Source organism: Hydra vulgaris, chromosome 01, assembly GCF_038396675.1.
Source record: "Hydra vulgaris chromosome 01, alternate assembly HydraT2T_AEP".
Taxonomy (NCBI): Eukaryota; Metazoa; Cnidaria; class Hydrozoa; order Anthoathecata; family Hydridae; genus Hydra; species Hydra vulgaris.
In genome coordinates this window covers 25,736,924-25,753,311 of record NC_088920.1, presented here as the reverse complement: position 1 = coordinate 25,753,311, position 16,388 = coordinate 25,736,924, and the positions used below count along the sequence as shown (strand labels likewise).

General features: G+C 24.4%; 1 protein-coding gene across 4 annotated transcripts in view; it reads left to right on the top strand.

Annotated features, from left to right (window-relative positions):
• LOC100200894 (C2 domain-containing protein 5) overlaps window positions 1-16,388 on the top strand; it is an 84,547-nt gene that overhangs the window by 35,145 nt on the left and 33,014 nt on the right. For all 4 annotated transcript variants that reach the window (XM_065787770.1, XM_065787769.1, XM_065787768.1 and 1 more), the window contains 10 exons: window positions 878-973; window positions 1,542-1,627; window positions 2,320-2,389; window positions 5,979-6,039; window positions 6,228-6,365; window positions 6,705-6,775; window positions 9,134-9,192; window positions 10,673-10,778; window positions 11,910-12,024; window positions 14,731-14,801. In XM_065787770.1, coding sequence (XP_065643842.1) covers window positions 878-973; window positions 1,542-1,627; window positions 2,320-2,389; window positions 5,979-6,039; window positions 6,228-6,365; window positions 6,705-6,775; window positions 9,134-9,192; window positions 10,673-10,778; window positions 11,910-12,024; window positions 14,731-14,801 — 873 coding nt within the window. The remainder of the gene's footprint in view (window positions 1-877; window positions 974-1,541; window positions 1,628-2,319; window positions 2,390-5,978; window positions 6,040-6,227; window positions 6,366-6,704; window positions 6,776-9,133; window positions 9,193-10,672; window positions 10,779-11,909; window positions 12,025-14,730; window positions 14,802-16,388) is intronic.

Below are 16,388 nucleotides of genomic sequence, written 5' to 3'. Positions count from 1 at the left end.
TGACGTCATTTACTAAAACTCTTTAGAATTAAACGCGCTTGAATAAATTATAAAGTCTGTAGATTGCGGCGTATATTTTAAAGACTCCGAGAGAATTGCTACTGTGGAGACAAGCTTCAAGTAAAACAATAAAGTTTGTTTTTGTTGGTATACATTTATTATTTTGTTTTACTTGAAAAAATTCTACCCAAACATCTATTTTTATCACTCTTTATAAAATAAACACAACTTGTCTCAGCACTTTGGGATCCCTTTAACAATCTGTATGAAAATAGTGGAGGAGTTTAGTTCACTATACATATTGGTTTTAATCTTGTTCCTTTTGGTAAATATGAATGTGTTATAAATTTTAGATAATTTGATAAATAAACTGTATTACATCTTAAAATATCTATAATGCAATACAGTTATTAAAAAGAGAAGATAAAGTACATGGTAACTGAGTTGTACATAGAAATAACAATAGTAATAACAACAACAACAATAATAATAATATTAATAATGGTAATAATAATAATAACAATAATAAATGCATCAGATGCACACTTACGACATCATTCTGAAATAGCCATCTGCGGGACTTTATTACAATAAATTTTAGTAAATTGGATGCAATATTAGATTTGATTGATTGGATTTTTAAAACAAAGTTAAATTAAAATAATTTTTATTATTTCAAAGTTTTGTTATTTACTACTTATTAGTGAATTTAAAAAGAATTTCCCAGAAAATATAGCTTTCTTTCTGAACAATGTGTAACTTCATAGTTTATTTTATAAATAATTTTGAAATTATATATATTTTCAAAAAAAAAGGAATAAAGTTTTTATTTGCGCTTACTTAATATTCTATTTATTTATTTTATCTTTTTTTTCAGGCATTCGAGGATATATACGTTTAAAGGTTCGAATTCAGTTGTTCTCTGATGCAAACAAGTATAGGCAAACCTCTTGTGGTATACAATTTTTCTCAGGTACTTTACTTAAGTACTATACTTCATCTTTATTGTTTTATATGTTTACTGATTGCTATTTATAAGTTGTTATAAGATCTCAGGGTTAGAAGTTGTAAAAAGAAGTTTTTTAAATAATCATTATTTAAAAAAAGCTCCAAAAATGTTTAAGTAGTTCCAAACTCCGTAGAGAAGTTTTGAACTTCATAGAGAAGGTCTGGACACTATACAGGACTTTAATAGTCATGTAATACTGTTTTTGAACTGTTTTAGTGCTTTTTTTATGTTCACCTTTACAAGGCTAAACGGACTACAATCATGAAAATCATTTTTGGAGCTCCAGGAGTCTGGAGAAGAGTCTATATAAAAACAGAGATTCCAGAAATCCATATAAAAATAGAGAACCTTTGACATTACCCCTGGTGTTTTTTGTTTTTTTTGAAACTGATCATAAACACTTTAAAGTTTTTAAAGTAGGAATTTTAGTTTTTTTTTAAATATGTATTTCCTTAACAATCTATAACAAGTATAAAATATATTAAAAGTGTATTTTAAACTTGTTTAACCTTCAAATAATTTTTGATTTTAGCTCATAGTGTACCATCTGGTTATACTATAACAAGTATCCAAGGTTTTGTTGATGAACTTATTGTAAACAATGACCCAGAGTATCAAGTAAAATTTTTTGTTTTAATCGTTTATTTAAAAATAAAGTACAACTATAGGTACAAGGTAGTTTCCAAGTAAATTGAATTTAAATGATTAAATAACTTAAAAGTAAAGTGTTATTTTTATTATATTCAGTTAAAGTAGTATTATATTCTAATTGTCATTTAACAGTAATTTATTGTCAATAATTGTCATATTTTACTTGTTATTTAAATTATAACAGTAATTAGGTGTAACAGTATATTTTAATTTTGTTTAAAGTTATTTCTAATATTTAGAATTGTTAACTATATTTTTTTAACTATAACTATATAAAAATGAGGAAGAGAAGGTATAATCACAGTTTAAAAAAAAAGAGTTGCTCTTTTGACCATAAATTAAAAAAATAATTATTTCGTATGAAAATAACTTAAAATTAAAAAAGTATAATTATTATAACAAAAAATAATTATTTCGTATGAAAATAACTTAAAATTAAAAAAGTATAATTATTATAACAAAAAATAATTATTTCGTATGAAAATAACTTAAAATTAAAAAAGTATAATTATTAAGTACAAAATTATAACAAAAAAATGTTATAAAGTAATAAGTATATTATAAATATATTATATATTAATAAATATTAATAATTATTACATTTTTTATCTGTGATTTTTTATTTGAGTTAATTTATGGTACAAAAAATTTTTTTTTAGTGGATTGACAAGATTCGTACGCCAAGGGCGTCAAATGAAGCAAGAATTCGTCTTTTTACAAATTTATCAGGTAATTTTTCATGACTTGTGATGTCATGAAAACATTAAAGACTATCTTTGTATTAAGCTATCAGTAAGAATCTCATCCTACAATTACCTATCTGTCTCTCATCCCACCATTATCAATCTGCCTCTCATTCTGCCATTACCAATTTGTCTCTCATCCCACCATTGCTAATCTGTCTCTCATCCTGCCATTATCAATTTTGGCAATCTAGTAAAAAAACTTATGAATTAAATAAAACTCAATAAAAAACTACAAATGCACTTTTGAAATAATGAAAACTAAAAAATTTTATTCCTGAATAAAGTATTAAACATGACTGGAAATTTTTTTTAATTTTTTTTTATAATTCACCTCCCCAGGCCGAGAAGGCCACTACAGATGAGGAGGCTACTTGTGGTTATAACCCTCTCTCAACTCTATAGCTCCAAAACATGAACCTTGACAAACAAGGCCGCTGCGCGGAGAAACAAGTTGAGCATGGTACTATCAGGGACGTGGTGGGAAACGAACTCGGAACCTCTCGCTTATGAAACGAGCGCTCTACCACTACACCACTACCAGAAATATTAAATTTAATTAATGAAGACAACACTCACAAATTTATCTCAATCCAGCTTACATAGTCTTTAAAACTAGATGAGTGCTTTATATTGCCTCACTGATTATTTGACCTAATTGCATTTTTTTTCTCAATGAAATTGATACAAATGATTCTTATAAGAACCTCTCAGGTAATGTATTTATACATCTCACCATAAGTGTTTGTCAACAAGTTTACTTTGGAAAACCTAAAAACTTTTTTTTCTCTTTGATTTATAAAATACTAAAAATAATGGTAAGTGCAATTTAAGTCTTAAAAAATGCAAATATAATTGTTTTTTTTCTTTCTAAACCCATTAGTTGGAGTATGTATTTTTTGCTGCAAGTGACTCTACTTTGCCAGTATATGCATGTACAATCGTCAGTATATGCATGTACAATTTAAAACATTTAAATTGATTACAATTTTTCTTACTTGCAAATTTTTGTCTAATGCCTGAAGATCAAGGAATCACTTTATTGTCAATGTGCAAATACCACACTAATTTAATCAAATACCACACTAATTTATCCAAATACTGCACTAATTTAATCAAATACAAGACTATTTTAGTTAGATACGGCACTAATTTAATCAAAGAATTGATTTTGACAGCAGAAACAAATGCTTTCAATCTCTATGTTAAGCTTTGAAAATTTTTTCATTCAATGAAAATTAAAGAAGTTTCATAAATTAATTTTATTAACTGCTTCTGCAAAGCAGGATTTAAGGAAGGTGTCAAACAAAGATTCAGGATTTAAGAAAGCTGTGTCAGACAACGATAATGACTAGTTTTCTGTTTTAAAAAGTTCAATCAATCAGTTTCAACAGCATGATGGTGATTTTGTTTTGAGTGACTTTACCTATGACATGATGACATATGACATATTAATGATTGACAGAAATATTACAGTTATGGGAGGGGTATTAAAAGTGCATATATATATATATATATATATATATATATATATATACACTTATATATATATAAAAATTAACGCTTATTTCTTATAATTTGGACACTAAAAAAATCATACAGAATGATATCATACAGAAAAACAATTATTTATGTATTAGTATTTCAGTTAAAATATTAAAAAAAAAAATTTAATATTATTCAAAATGGCAACAAAACAGCAACAGATGAGTGATGTAATTTTGCAAGCTTGAGTGGAAAATCCTAATTTGCCTCTCATAATTAATGTATAATAAATCAATAATTAAAACTGTTGGATGTTAATTAATAATTATGGATGATGAAACTTATGTGAAACTAAATTTCAAAACGATTCCAGGACATCATGGGGTTCTCCAGGAAAAGTGTAAAGGGTAAGTTTAAAACAATAAAACTAAAATAATTCCCCCCAAAATTTATGATTTGACAAGCTATATATCAATGTGGGTTAAATACACAAAGTTTTGTCACTAGTTCAACCATAAATAGTGAAATTTATCTAAAAGAGTGCCCTTAAAAAGTGCTTATTGCCACTGTTGAATGCCCATGATGGTAATGCAATCTTTTGGCCTGACCTAGCGTCATTAAGCCAAATCTACTTTAAATTTCTACAATGCCAATCCTGCAAATTGTCCTGAACTTTGTCCAATCGAACAATATTGGGCAATTATTAAAGCCAAATTATGTAAGAAGTTTTGGGAATCAAAATAAAGTACTGACTTGTGGCAAAATCAAGTACTGACAACAGAAGAAATGGGATAAAACCACCACAGATTATGAATCTCACCTAGTACAAAATTTTATGGCTATGGAAATTAAAAAGAGAAAAATTAGAAAATTTTATTATACTGGAGAAATTTAACTTTTTTCTTTATTTATTTTTGTTCTAAACATATTAAGCATTCAATAAAAAAAAATCAACTTTGTAGTTCATTCCAATCTTTTTTAATTCAAGATATAAAAAGTGTCAGTTTTACTTAACCCAACCTTTATATATATATATTTATATATATATATATATATATATATATATATATATATATATATATATATATATATATATATATATATATATATATATATATATATATATATATGTATATATGTATATATGTATATATGTATATATGTATATATATATATATATGTATATATATATATATATATATATATATATATATATATATATATATACACACACACACACATACACATCAAAATAAATGCACATTAAAATCCGCAATCTGATGTTATACTGATTTAGAGAGCTGTGAGGGCTTCAGTACATATATTGATTAATGTAGAGTTGCACATGCAAGGAAGTTACTTCTACATCGATTGAGGGCTTGGGTTGGAGCTGTAATAAATTTTTTTCATTAACTTTTTATTTTTTTCTCTTTTATTTGTGAACAAACCATGTGAAATTAGGTTGGCAAATAATTTGGGTAATGTATATCTATATATGCTATAGTATAAAAATATATATTTATAAATATGTATCATTTTAAAATAAAGCCATTTTAGTCGTAATGTTATCAGGAAGATTGTTGATTTTGTTAGGAAAAGTATGAATAAGAACCTTGTGGTTTTTCTAAGGTTATTAAAAAAAATTTTTTTATGCATTTATTTTTCCAAATCAGAGAAGCTTATTTTTTTTTGTTGAAATAAATAGTTTTTTTGTAATTTTGTAATCTCTCAATCATTCCTGAAATTTCCAACAGAAATCCTAATAAACAAGCTGCGCCAAAAATAAGTTAAGCTCAAATTTATCTAGTATGTTGTGGGGATTAAACTCTGTAAAAATGCTTTCTTCCACTGTACCACTGTCAGCTCTGAAATCTTTCTACATCATACTAATTGAATGCTGAAAATCAATTAAATTTTGTTTTAATTTACAAAAATTGCAGCACTTAACACTTCTTTATATATTAATTACACACTACTTTATATTTATTACTTTATAACTTTTATATAAATTCGACTCATTAGTTACAAAATGTGGCAAAAAGTTAATTATTCACTTATAATTTATTTTCTCTTTTTATATAAATTTTAAGGTGAAATGAAGCGAAAGATTGGCTTAAAGGTGCTTGAAGCTGGTGGCAATGCAGTCATTGGGTAAAATTGTTTTATATATGAATATATATATGAAAATAAATATATTCTGATAGAGAATGCAATCAGTTTTGTATTTCGATAATATCCTATAAAATTACATTTTATGATTTTTTAAAATATTTTAAAAGTTTATAATGTTAATTTGGTAATTAAGTTTTATATTTTATATTTTTTTGTTTTAACTATAGGTATGAGCAACATATTGACTTAGAAGGCGAAATGGGTGTAGTTATTCGAGCAATTGGTACATCTGTCACTTTAGTTCATGAACAAAATGATACACCTAGACGACTGACATATCAAAGATCTTTTGATCCAGAATCAAGGTTCCAATGAAATTAAATTAATAACCCTTTTTATAAACAATTGATTTGGATTAAAGGGATTTTTGTTCTTTGAATCCAAGTCATGGTTTTGATTTGAACAAAGAGTTATCTTACTTCGATAAAAAAAATTTTATATTATAACATTTTTTTCTTTACATATCATTTTCTTATTATATTTTCCAGTGTAATCCAGTATTAGTTGGTTATTTTCATAGAAAAATCTGGTAACTACACAACTAAATATTTATTTTAAAAATTAGGTTGTTATAACCAATGATAATCAAACTGGAATCAAAAAATTTATGCAGTCTATTAAAAAAAAATTAATTTATATTTTAGATCAAAAGAAATTTCTCATGTTGATTCTCGTAGTCGACAACTTTCTGTCAGTTCTGACAATGAAGTTATTGGTAATCAATTTTTTTGGTTTGCATAGTGTTTTTTTCTAAAGATCAAGAACTCATATAAAGTTGCAAAATTTTATAAACAATTTATTTATTAGGTAGTACAAATTTTTTTTGGCAATACTGTGATGGCTGATCATGATGGCTGATCATGATGGCTGATCATGATGGTTAACCTTTATTGTTGAATCTGTTAGTTTTGTATTTTAAGAAAAAGTGATTGGCACAAAAAAAGTTGAGTTAAACAAACAAATAATCAGTAAATTTGATTGCCAGAAAAAATTAAATACCCTGTGAATATTTAATATAAGATTCAGGTATTTAATGAGACATTAAATGTCTAAATCTCATATTAAAACAAATTAATGTTTTTTAGATGTCTAAAGCCTGTTTTGTTCCCATTGGTATAATCTTAAATTAATTTGAATAATGAAATTGCTATTATCTAAAAAAAATTGCATATCAAAAAAAATTGCATATCAAGCACTATTAAAGCAGAAGTATAGTAATAAAATAAAAGTAAATTGATACAAATTCTTTAAATATATTTTTAAGAATAATTTTTTTAACATTGAAATACTGAAATCTGAATAAAGTCTAATTTCTATGAATGTATGTACATTAAAAGAGAAAATGCATTAGTATCTTCTCTAGAAATGTCAAAGGTTAAAAAAAAGCTGTTTATTTTAGAGTTGTTTTTTCCAAAGATTATTCAGAACTTGTCGAAAGAAATCTCCAGGCATTATTATAAAATACAAAATGCATAAACGTAATGAGATTTGATACCCACTCAAATTCTTTTTATTTGCTTTTAATATTTTTATGGTTTATATGAACATTAACTTTTTTAAATACCCTAATTTACCAAGTTACAGCAAAACTGTTTTTATTAAAAAATTAACAGAAAACAATGTAGAAATATTATCTACAAATGTTATAGAATTACAAAAAACAATGTTGAAATAATATTATCTTATAAATCTTAGCATCTACAAATATTATGCCATGTTTATTTGAAGCTGAAGTTTATTAATTATTTTAATTATGTTAATATTTTTCTAAAAATATTCTGGCAATTTGAGTAACCTTTTTTCATTTTTTTTTTCCAGTGATGATCATTCTGATACAACACTGGTTCTATCAACAGTTATAAAATCATTTATTAAATTAATAAATCTTTATTGAACTTTATAATTTGTCTTATTCATTAATAACTTTTGCAGTTTTTACAGCAATAAGTTTTGCTTAAATTCAATCCTTCAGTTCTCTTTGGATCTTTTGTTTTTCTTTCAATAAATAAAGCCGTAATTCTTACAGCTTTATTTGTTGATACTACTGTGAATGTAATCAAGTAGCATGTAATTTTGTTTTGTTGTATTGTATTCTCTTATCTTATTTGTTTTTGTATTTTCTGATTGGTGAGTAGATACTCTTATCTGATTGGTGAGTAGATACTCTTATCTTCTTTATATTCACAATCTGCAGATATCCTAGCACTAGATACATGATTGCAGTTGTTTACAGTATGTCAATTTTAGGCTTATTCAGCAGTTATCTTTATTCTCTTATTTAGTTAGAAAATAGAGTCATTTCACCTGTTGGTAGCAGAGTTGTTTGTCTTCAGTGGATAACACTTTAATAATTAAAATAATTTGTTTTCAGAGTGACAACAAAAGCAATATCAAAAAGCATATTCATATTTTCCTTTTTTTACACATTCATTTTAAATCTTTAATACATTGTCAAGTAGTTGTTATTAAAGACATGTTTCCTTTTTTTCCTTGTAACTGCTGGTACTAAACCAGATTTTTATTTTTTTGTTGAGTAATATCACTTTTTTGTGCAACATTATATAATACTATTTTGACATAGCTCCCATCCTAAATCTTTGAACTGTTTAGAGAGAGCTTCCGAAACAATAACACAAGACTGAACAATAAGAAAAGACTGAGCTCACTGATTATCATTCTCAAACTCTGATGCACACTGATTATCATTCTCGTTATATTTTGTTTTGATTGCTTTTGTAATATTTTTATACATAGATACTGTTACCATACCTACTGTTACCAGCTTCAATACTACAAATCCACTCCATTGCTTTATATAGAATTAAAAAGAAAAATTAAAAAGACTGAAATCATATAGTTTTTTTTTTTTCAAATCACCAAGTTGAAAAAAAAATTTTTTGGCAAGTCTTCTTACTAAGAAACCTAGTTTAATTAGATTTCACATTAAATTTTTTAAATACAAAAAAATATATATATGTTATATAATAAAATAATACATATGTATGTTATAAAATAAAAAAACACAAAAAGTTTTTAAAGTTTATTTAGATTTTTAAATTTTATATTTCAACAGTTGAAGGATCTGAAATGAAAACGATTTTACAAAAGACAAAATCTTCTATAGATGAATTGGTGTGTGTTTTAAATTATTTTTGTATTTATTATACACTAAATACATTTTTTTTAACTTTTGTTTATAACTATATTTTTATCATACTAGTTTATTTTGTTTTACAGTAATTTATATAATTTGGAAATAGACCAGATGTTTGCTTGAATAATGTCAAAACCAAAAAGGATTTTTTTTTTCTTTTATATAAAGTTGTGCACATTTTTGTTTGCGTAACATGTTTTAAGAATAACCTCGAGATATTTTTATATATTTTTCATCAAAAAATCTAAAAAAAAATCAAAAAATATATTTTTTACCATCAAACTGAAATAAAATAGTTATAATGTCAATCATAGAATTAATAATAATTTAAACAATGTTAAATAATTAATTTAAACAATGTTTAATAAAATTCATTTATCAATTGCTCCAAAAAAAAATGTTGAAGTTTTTTACGATAAGTTGTTGTTAGTTGTTTTTAGTTAGCACCAAGTGTTACTAATGAATTAACTAATAAAAATGAATTTTATTAAATTCTATTTAAATATTTTTTATTTATGTCTAATAATTTTTGAGATTCTATCAATCTTAGAAATTATCCCAACCTCTTTTTATTTCTTGATATTGAATGAATTCCCACCATGTCTTAGTGAATTCCCACCATGTCTTGGGGTGGCATAAATTTTTTTTTATCTTAATAAATATTTTAAAATTGCTATAAAATGACCATCATCTAGTTGTAGGTCACATGGTCATCATCTAGTCATAGGTCACATGGTCATCTTCTAGTCATAGGTCGCATGATCATCTTCTAGTCATTGAGTATTAATAGTTATAGATAAGTAATAAAAATTGCAAAAATTTAATTTTTAAAAACAAAAATTTGCAGTGTTTTTTGCTAGTTGTCCATAGCTGTATATGTTTACAAGTTTAAATTTATGTGAGAAATGTTATTAACTGTCTGATCTTTTGCTAATTTTATTTTAGCTTTTAAAATGTCTTGCATAATATATATTAGCTGTTTTGAAACTAGCCCACCGTGAAACTAGCGCATAATTGTATTAAGTTTGACAGGAATCTTTCAAGAATCATTATTGAAAGATCCCTGTCAAACTTAATACAATTATGAATATCTTACCAACATTTTATTGGCCGTTTCAGTTATAACTTTAGGTCTGCCAGTGTGAGGCTTGTTTTCAAAGGTTTTTCACTGACAAAATCTTTTGATAATGTGACTTATTCCTGGTTTTGAAACATTGTAAAGTTCATAAATCTTTCTGTACGTGGCAAAATAAAGATAAACAAATCCTCCTCAAAAAAAAAGTAAAAGTAAAGAGAATACTGTATCAAATTAAGTATGTTATAAATAAAGTTGTAAATGTGTTATTAAAAAGTTTGTTATATGTATTATGCTGAAGCAAGCAACATAAATAAAGAAGCGAGAAAGTTTTTATATTTTTAATTTTTAAATAATTCTATTAAATAAATGCTTTTGTTTAGGTATTTCCATTTTACACAATAAAAAAAACACCCCCAGGTTTTATAAAATGCATTGGAGGAATGGTTTCATCTCTATCAGTCAAACTTTTAAATAAAGTTAATTCAGGTTTTTATTTTTTACTTTCTGTTTTTGAAATTAAAAATGATATATATACACACACCTATATAAATATAAATAAATAAATATATATATATATGTATATATATATATATATATATATATATATATATATATATATATATATATATATATATATATATATATATATATATTTATATATATATATATATATACATGAGTAATATATTTGGTAATTGACTGGTCATAACATTAAACTGATGTTAGGGCTGGAGTAGTTTTTAAGCTGTAGCAAAGCCAACCTATTTGGAAAAAGGAAATTTCTGATATAAAACCTATAATTTAATTGTGGATAAGAGTAGAAAGAGCTCATAAATTTTGGATGATGATTCTTCTTTAGGTAGAATCACAATAAAAATACTAGATCCTGATCAATAATAAAATCACTAGATTTTAATCAGCAAAGCACAAAAAAATAAAATAAAATGCCAGAAAGGGCATCCTTTTAAAAAAACATTTCTCCAATTATTTTAAATTGTCACATTTAAATGAGAAAATGGCATCATAGAAGACAATGGAAAAGTTATCATATATTATTTTAAAATGATTTAGGAACTAATTGGTAACAGGGTAATTGCTTTGTACAATTTAGAAACTGCTTGGTAACTTTTGCAAATAAATTAAGTGATTTATAAAAAGTTTTAACATAAACTATTTAAAATAATTTAATAAATAAAAAAAAATATATATATAATAAATTAGAAAGGCACTTTTATCAAGTTTTTTTTTATTAAATTATTTTTATTTTTATTAAATTTTTTTTTTTATCAAAATATTTTTATTTGCTGAAAAATATTTGACTAAAAGTACAATCGACGAATTGTTGAAGATCTTTTAGTTCAAGATTTTGAATGATTAATTTATACATCATAAATTCATAAAAGAATATATAGTTTTATAAGTTATATTCTTGTTTTATTTATATTTTGATACTTTATTTTTATCTGTATTTTATTTTTATTTAAAAGTTGTGAATAGTTGTGTCAATCAAATAAAATTACTGCAAAAATAAAGTAAATTAGTGAATTGCAATTTAACTTGTGAAAAAAAAATTTGTATTTGAATATTGTTATTTAAATTGTTACTATTTGTTTTAAGAGGAAGTTGATACTAGAGACAGTTGGTGGAAAGAGCTGCGCACAGAAATCCGTTCCAATGCTAAGACCTTTGGGTGTAATGCAGTAATTGGATATTCTGAATATTCTACTATATGGTTTGTAGTTTCAACAGTATTGTTAATACCATACCATGCCTTTTTAAAATTTGTTTTACTTTTGTTTTATAACATACAAATTATTGTTTACAATATTAAAGTAGGTTGATGTAGGTTTCTATCTGCTAATTAAGTTCTTGTTTTTAATTATAAATTTAATTTTTGGCTCATAATGTTGAGATTGTAATTGGCATGTTTTTCCTAAGTTTACATATAGTGCACAAACTGTCACCCACATCCAATAGACATAAACACCCTATAGCTAAGTTCTTATATGTTTTTAAAGAATTGAGCAATTACTAAGAATATTTATTTAATCTTTTATTTTATTTTTTACTTTTGTTTAGTTTTATAACTACTTTACTGGCTTCTCTTTTCTTTTTCTTTTGTTTTCTTCCTTGGCAAAATCATAAGAGATATTTTTTAAAAGATTTAAAAAAATTTATGTTTGTAAATTTAAAAGAAAAATATGTATATTTATATGAAACATATGATAGTGCTCAAAAGTTTAGGATGCAATGGAATTAAATTTACTTTTTTTTTTCCATATATATTATTTTTTTCAGTTGGTAAAAAGCTTTTAAAACAACTTTTTCTTCTAATTATCAATTAACTAGACAAAATAGAATGATAAAATAAAACAGAAAATTTAAAAATTTTTGCTTAAGCACATTCTTTTTTTTTTAAGTACATACATTAATTGGTGTTTTAAGTACATACATTAATTGGTGTTTTAAGTACACATATTAATTGGTGTTTTAAGTACATACATTAATTGGTGTTTTAAGCTTTAAAAAAAGTTACTCATAAGTTTAGCACACTAGCTCTCCTTAAAACTTTTAAAGAAAGCTTTTATAAGTTTATTGTGGATAAAGTTTTGTCATAAAAAAATTAAACTCTCCTTTTTAATGAAATATTACAAAAATATATTGGAAGTAATATAGAGTATTTTAAAAGTTTGTTTTATATTACAAAAGTATATTGGAAGTAAGATAGAGTATTTTAAAAGTTTGTTTTATATTAATTCATAATTTTTGCATAACTTTTGATGTCTTAATGTAAATTTAAGCTTTGAATAAAATAACAAATAATTTTGTTTTAAAATAATAGGTTTTGAATAAAATTCTACACTTTGTAAAATCTCAGGTTTGTCAATGAATTTAAAATTTAGTTTTAAAATTTTGAAAATAATTAATAAAAAATTTCAAAAAGTTTTGGTCAACAAAAACAAAAAATCAAATAGCATATTATTGGTCTTAATATGGGAGGTCACTCTAATATTGAAACCTCTTCAATTTTTTACTAGCAATAGTTCTACTAACACATGATGGTGTTTCACCATCATGTGTTAGTGGAACTATTGCTAAGTTTAATGAAACCGGTTGTACTGCTGACAAAAAGCATTGTGGGCAACCAAGAAAAACATGTATCACTGATGATAATTCTATTTTTAAATTTGCCATCAAAAATCCTAAATACTCAGCAAAATAGATTGCACAAGAAATAAACCTTGCACTTAAAAATCAAATATCAAGACAAACAGTTAATAGAACATTAATGGACCTTAAACTATGATGCTATGTTGTTGCCATAAAACCATTCTTAAAAGCTACAGACCATTTAAAATGATTTAAATTTTGCAAAGCAGTTTTAAAAATTAGTAATTAAGAATTTAAAAAAACTTTTAGTGATGCATCTAACTAACTGTCCTAATTCATAAAAACAAAGTCTTCAAAGTCTGTTGTGGTGTCTGTCGGTACCACAATGAAAAGAATAATAGATATAAATTAAGTATAAGCGAGCCAGAATGGATGTTTTAACAAGACACGCTCCATGCCATAATGCATAAATCTGTAACAGAATGGTATGAGCAAAACAATATCAAGGTACTTCAGTCGCCAGCTAGATCACCTGATCTGAATCTAATTGAAAATGTTTTGACTGTGTTGGACCAAAAACTTTTTAAAGAACCAGTATCTTCAGTTAAAAATCTAAGAAAAAATTTAAAAGAGTTGTTTAACTGTTTGACAGTTGAATATTTTCATTAACTTTTCGATTCTATAAGAAGAAGGTGTTCAGTATGCTTAAAAAATAAAGGTGGTTACATTCTTTATCAAAGTTCAGCCTAAAAACAACTTCAAAGCCGTTCTAAACTTATGAGGTGCTATTTTTTTTCTTAATTTTATTTATAATTAATTTCTTCCAAAAAAATTTATATTTTTTTCATTATTATTTTTTTTTTAATATGTTCTAAATATTCTAAAAAATAAATTTTGTGTTATAACTTGTTATCTTTTTTTCTATTTTTTTTTAAGTTCTTAAGAAAAAATTTTTATTCTGCTGCGTGCTAAACTTTTGAGCACTGTTGTATATTTATATAAATTATTGTATATTTATATAACTACAATATTGTATGTTTATATAAAATATATATTTATATGAAATATATTTTACAGTAAATTCAGCATTTTCTACAATGATGTTTAGTATTTAATAAGTTTAGTATATATAGTATAATGAATTAAGTATACAATTTGATTGCATTAGCAAATATACTGAACATTTTTGTATTGATGTGAATTCTACATCAAGGTTTTGTTTCAAAAGAATTTATTGGTATTCAACTCCAATAATCAATTTGTGTTGTTTTAATAACAATCAAATAAAAAAAATAGTTTTGATAAATAAACAATATATTTTTTTTAGTGATGATTTGGCAGTTCTGACTGCATATGGAACAGCAGCTACACTGCAGTTATCTGATGATCGACATGAGGGTTAGTTTTTTCAATGTTTGTTTGAAAATTAAAATATTGAAAATATAGTTTAAATATTAAAATATATTATTAAAATATTAAATAATTGTTATTTAAATTTAAAAAGTGTTATTTAAATAATTTTAATAAATAATAAAATTGATTCATAATATTATTTATTATATAATTATTAGAATATACTTTGTTTTGAGTACTTATTCATAATATCGATTATATATTTATATACTATACTTTACATTATGTTTTAACATTATCATGTTATATAGATTAATATTTGCTAAAAATTAATTTGAAAAGTTGTCATTTATACTTTATTATTATTATTTTAAACTTTATTTTATACTTTTATACTTTATTATTTCTATTATATATATATATCTATTATACTATATTATTTTATTATAGTAAATGGCTTTCTTACTTTTTAGCTTTCTTCTTTATTTTCTGTTAACTCGTAACTTAAATAGTGGTTGTAGCCTTGTTTTCCCAACTTAAATAGTGGCTGTAGCTAGTTATATGGCAAGCAAGGTTTTCCTCAGATTCATGCTAACTCAATCAAATGATAGAAGAATCACCTATCTATGTTAATTGGTCTGGTAAATTGGAAAGAGTATATAATTCATAATTCTATTAGAAACCTAGAAATTCTATTAGAAAAATCTAATTTAAAAGTAACAATTTGCAATTGGTTTTCGTTATTGTCAAATGATGACATTGACTGCTACCATCTGTGATTAAAAAAAAAAATTATAAATGATTAATGTCCAAAATTATGGAAAAATATGGATTGGTTTAATTTTGAATGTATATATAGAAAAATATAAAAGATAAAAAAAAACTTAAACTGAAATATAAACTGTATAAATCATACACTAAAAATAATAATAAATAAAAGAATACAACTAAGTAGACAAATCAACCATGTTGGCCAACAACAACAAGTTTTTGTTTAAATTAAGTTAATATTGGTTCAGCTGAAACCTCATAATTTAAATTGATCATCATAGTTTATGAGAAATAAAAGTCTACTTTGTACTTTTATATTGTTATATATATGAAATAATTATACAAAAGTATTAGTAGTATTAAGGTATTACACTTTATTACATCATAATACAGTGTAAGTTGTTATATCATATTACAGTGTAATACAGCATAATATGATTCATTTAGAATATAAAGTGTCTTATAATTATAAATAAAAGTAAAAAGTACATATAGTTTTTATTTGTCATAAATTGCAGTTAATGATCAGATTTGGTTGTCATAAATTACAATTAATGATTGGGTTTATTTGCCATAAATTACAGTTAATGAATGAATTTGCAGTTAATGGTTGAATATTTTTCTCTCTAAACCAAGCTTTTGTAAGCTTTAAATTATGGATAGCAGCATTGTCTTGTTAAAAAGTGAAACTTTCACCCATCAATTCTTCACCATGTTCAAGCAAACTAATTTCTAATAAGTCAATGTAGTCCTGTGAATTCATTTTTGTTGAAATCCATGCCAGTGGGAGTTTTCCAGCAAAGAAAAAAGCCCCCAAACCATAACAGTTTTACCACCAAAGTTACAACTTATCCGAGTTTC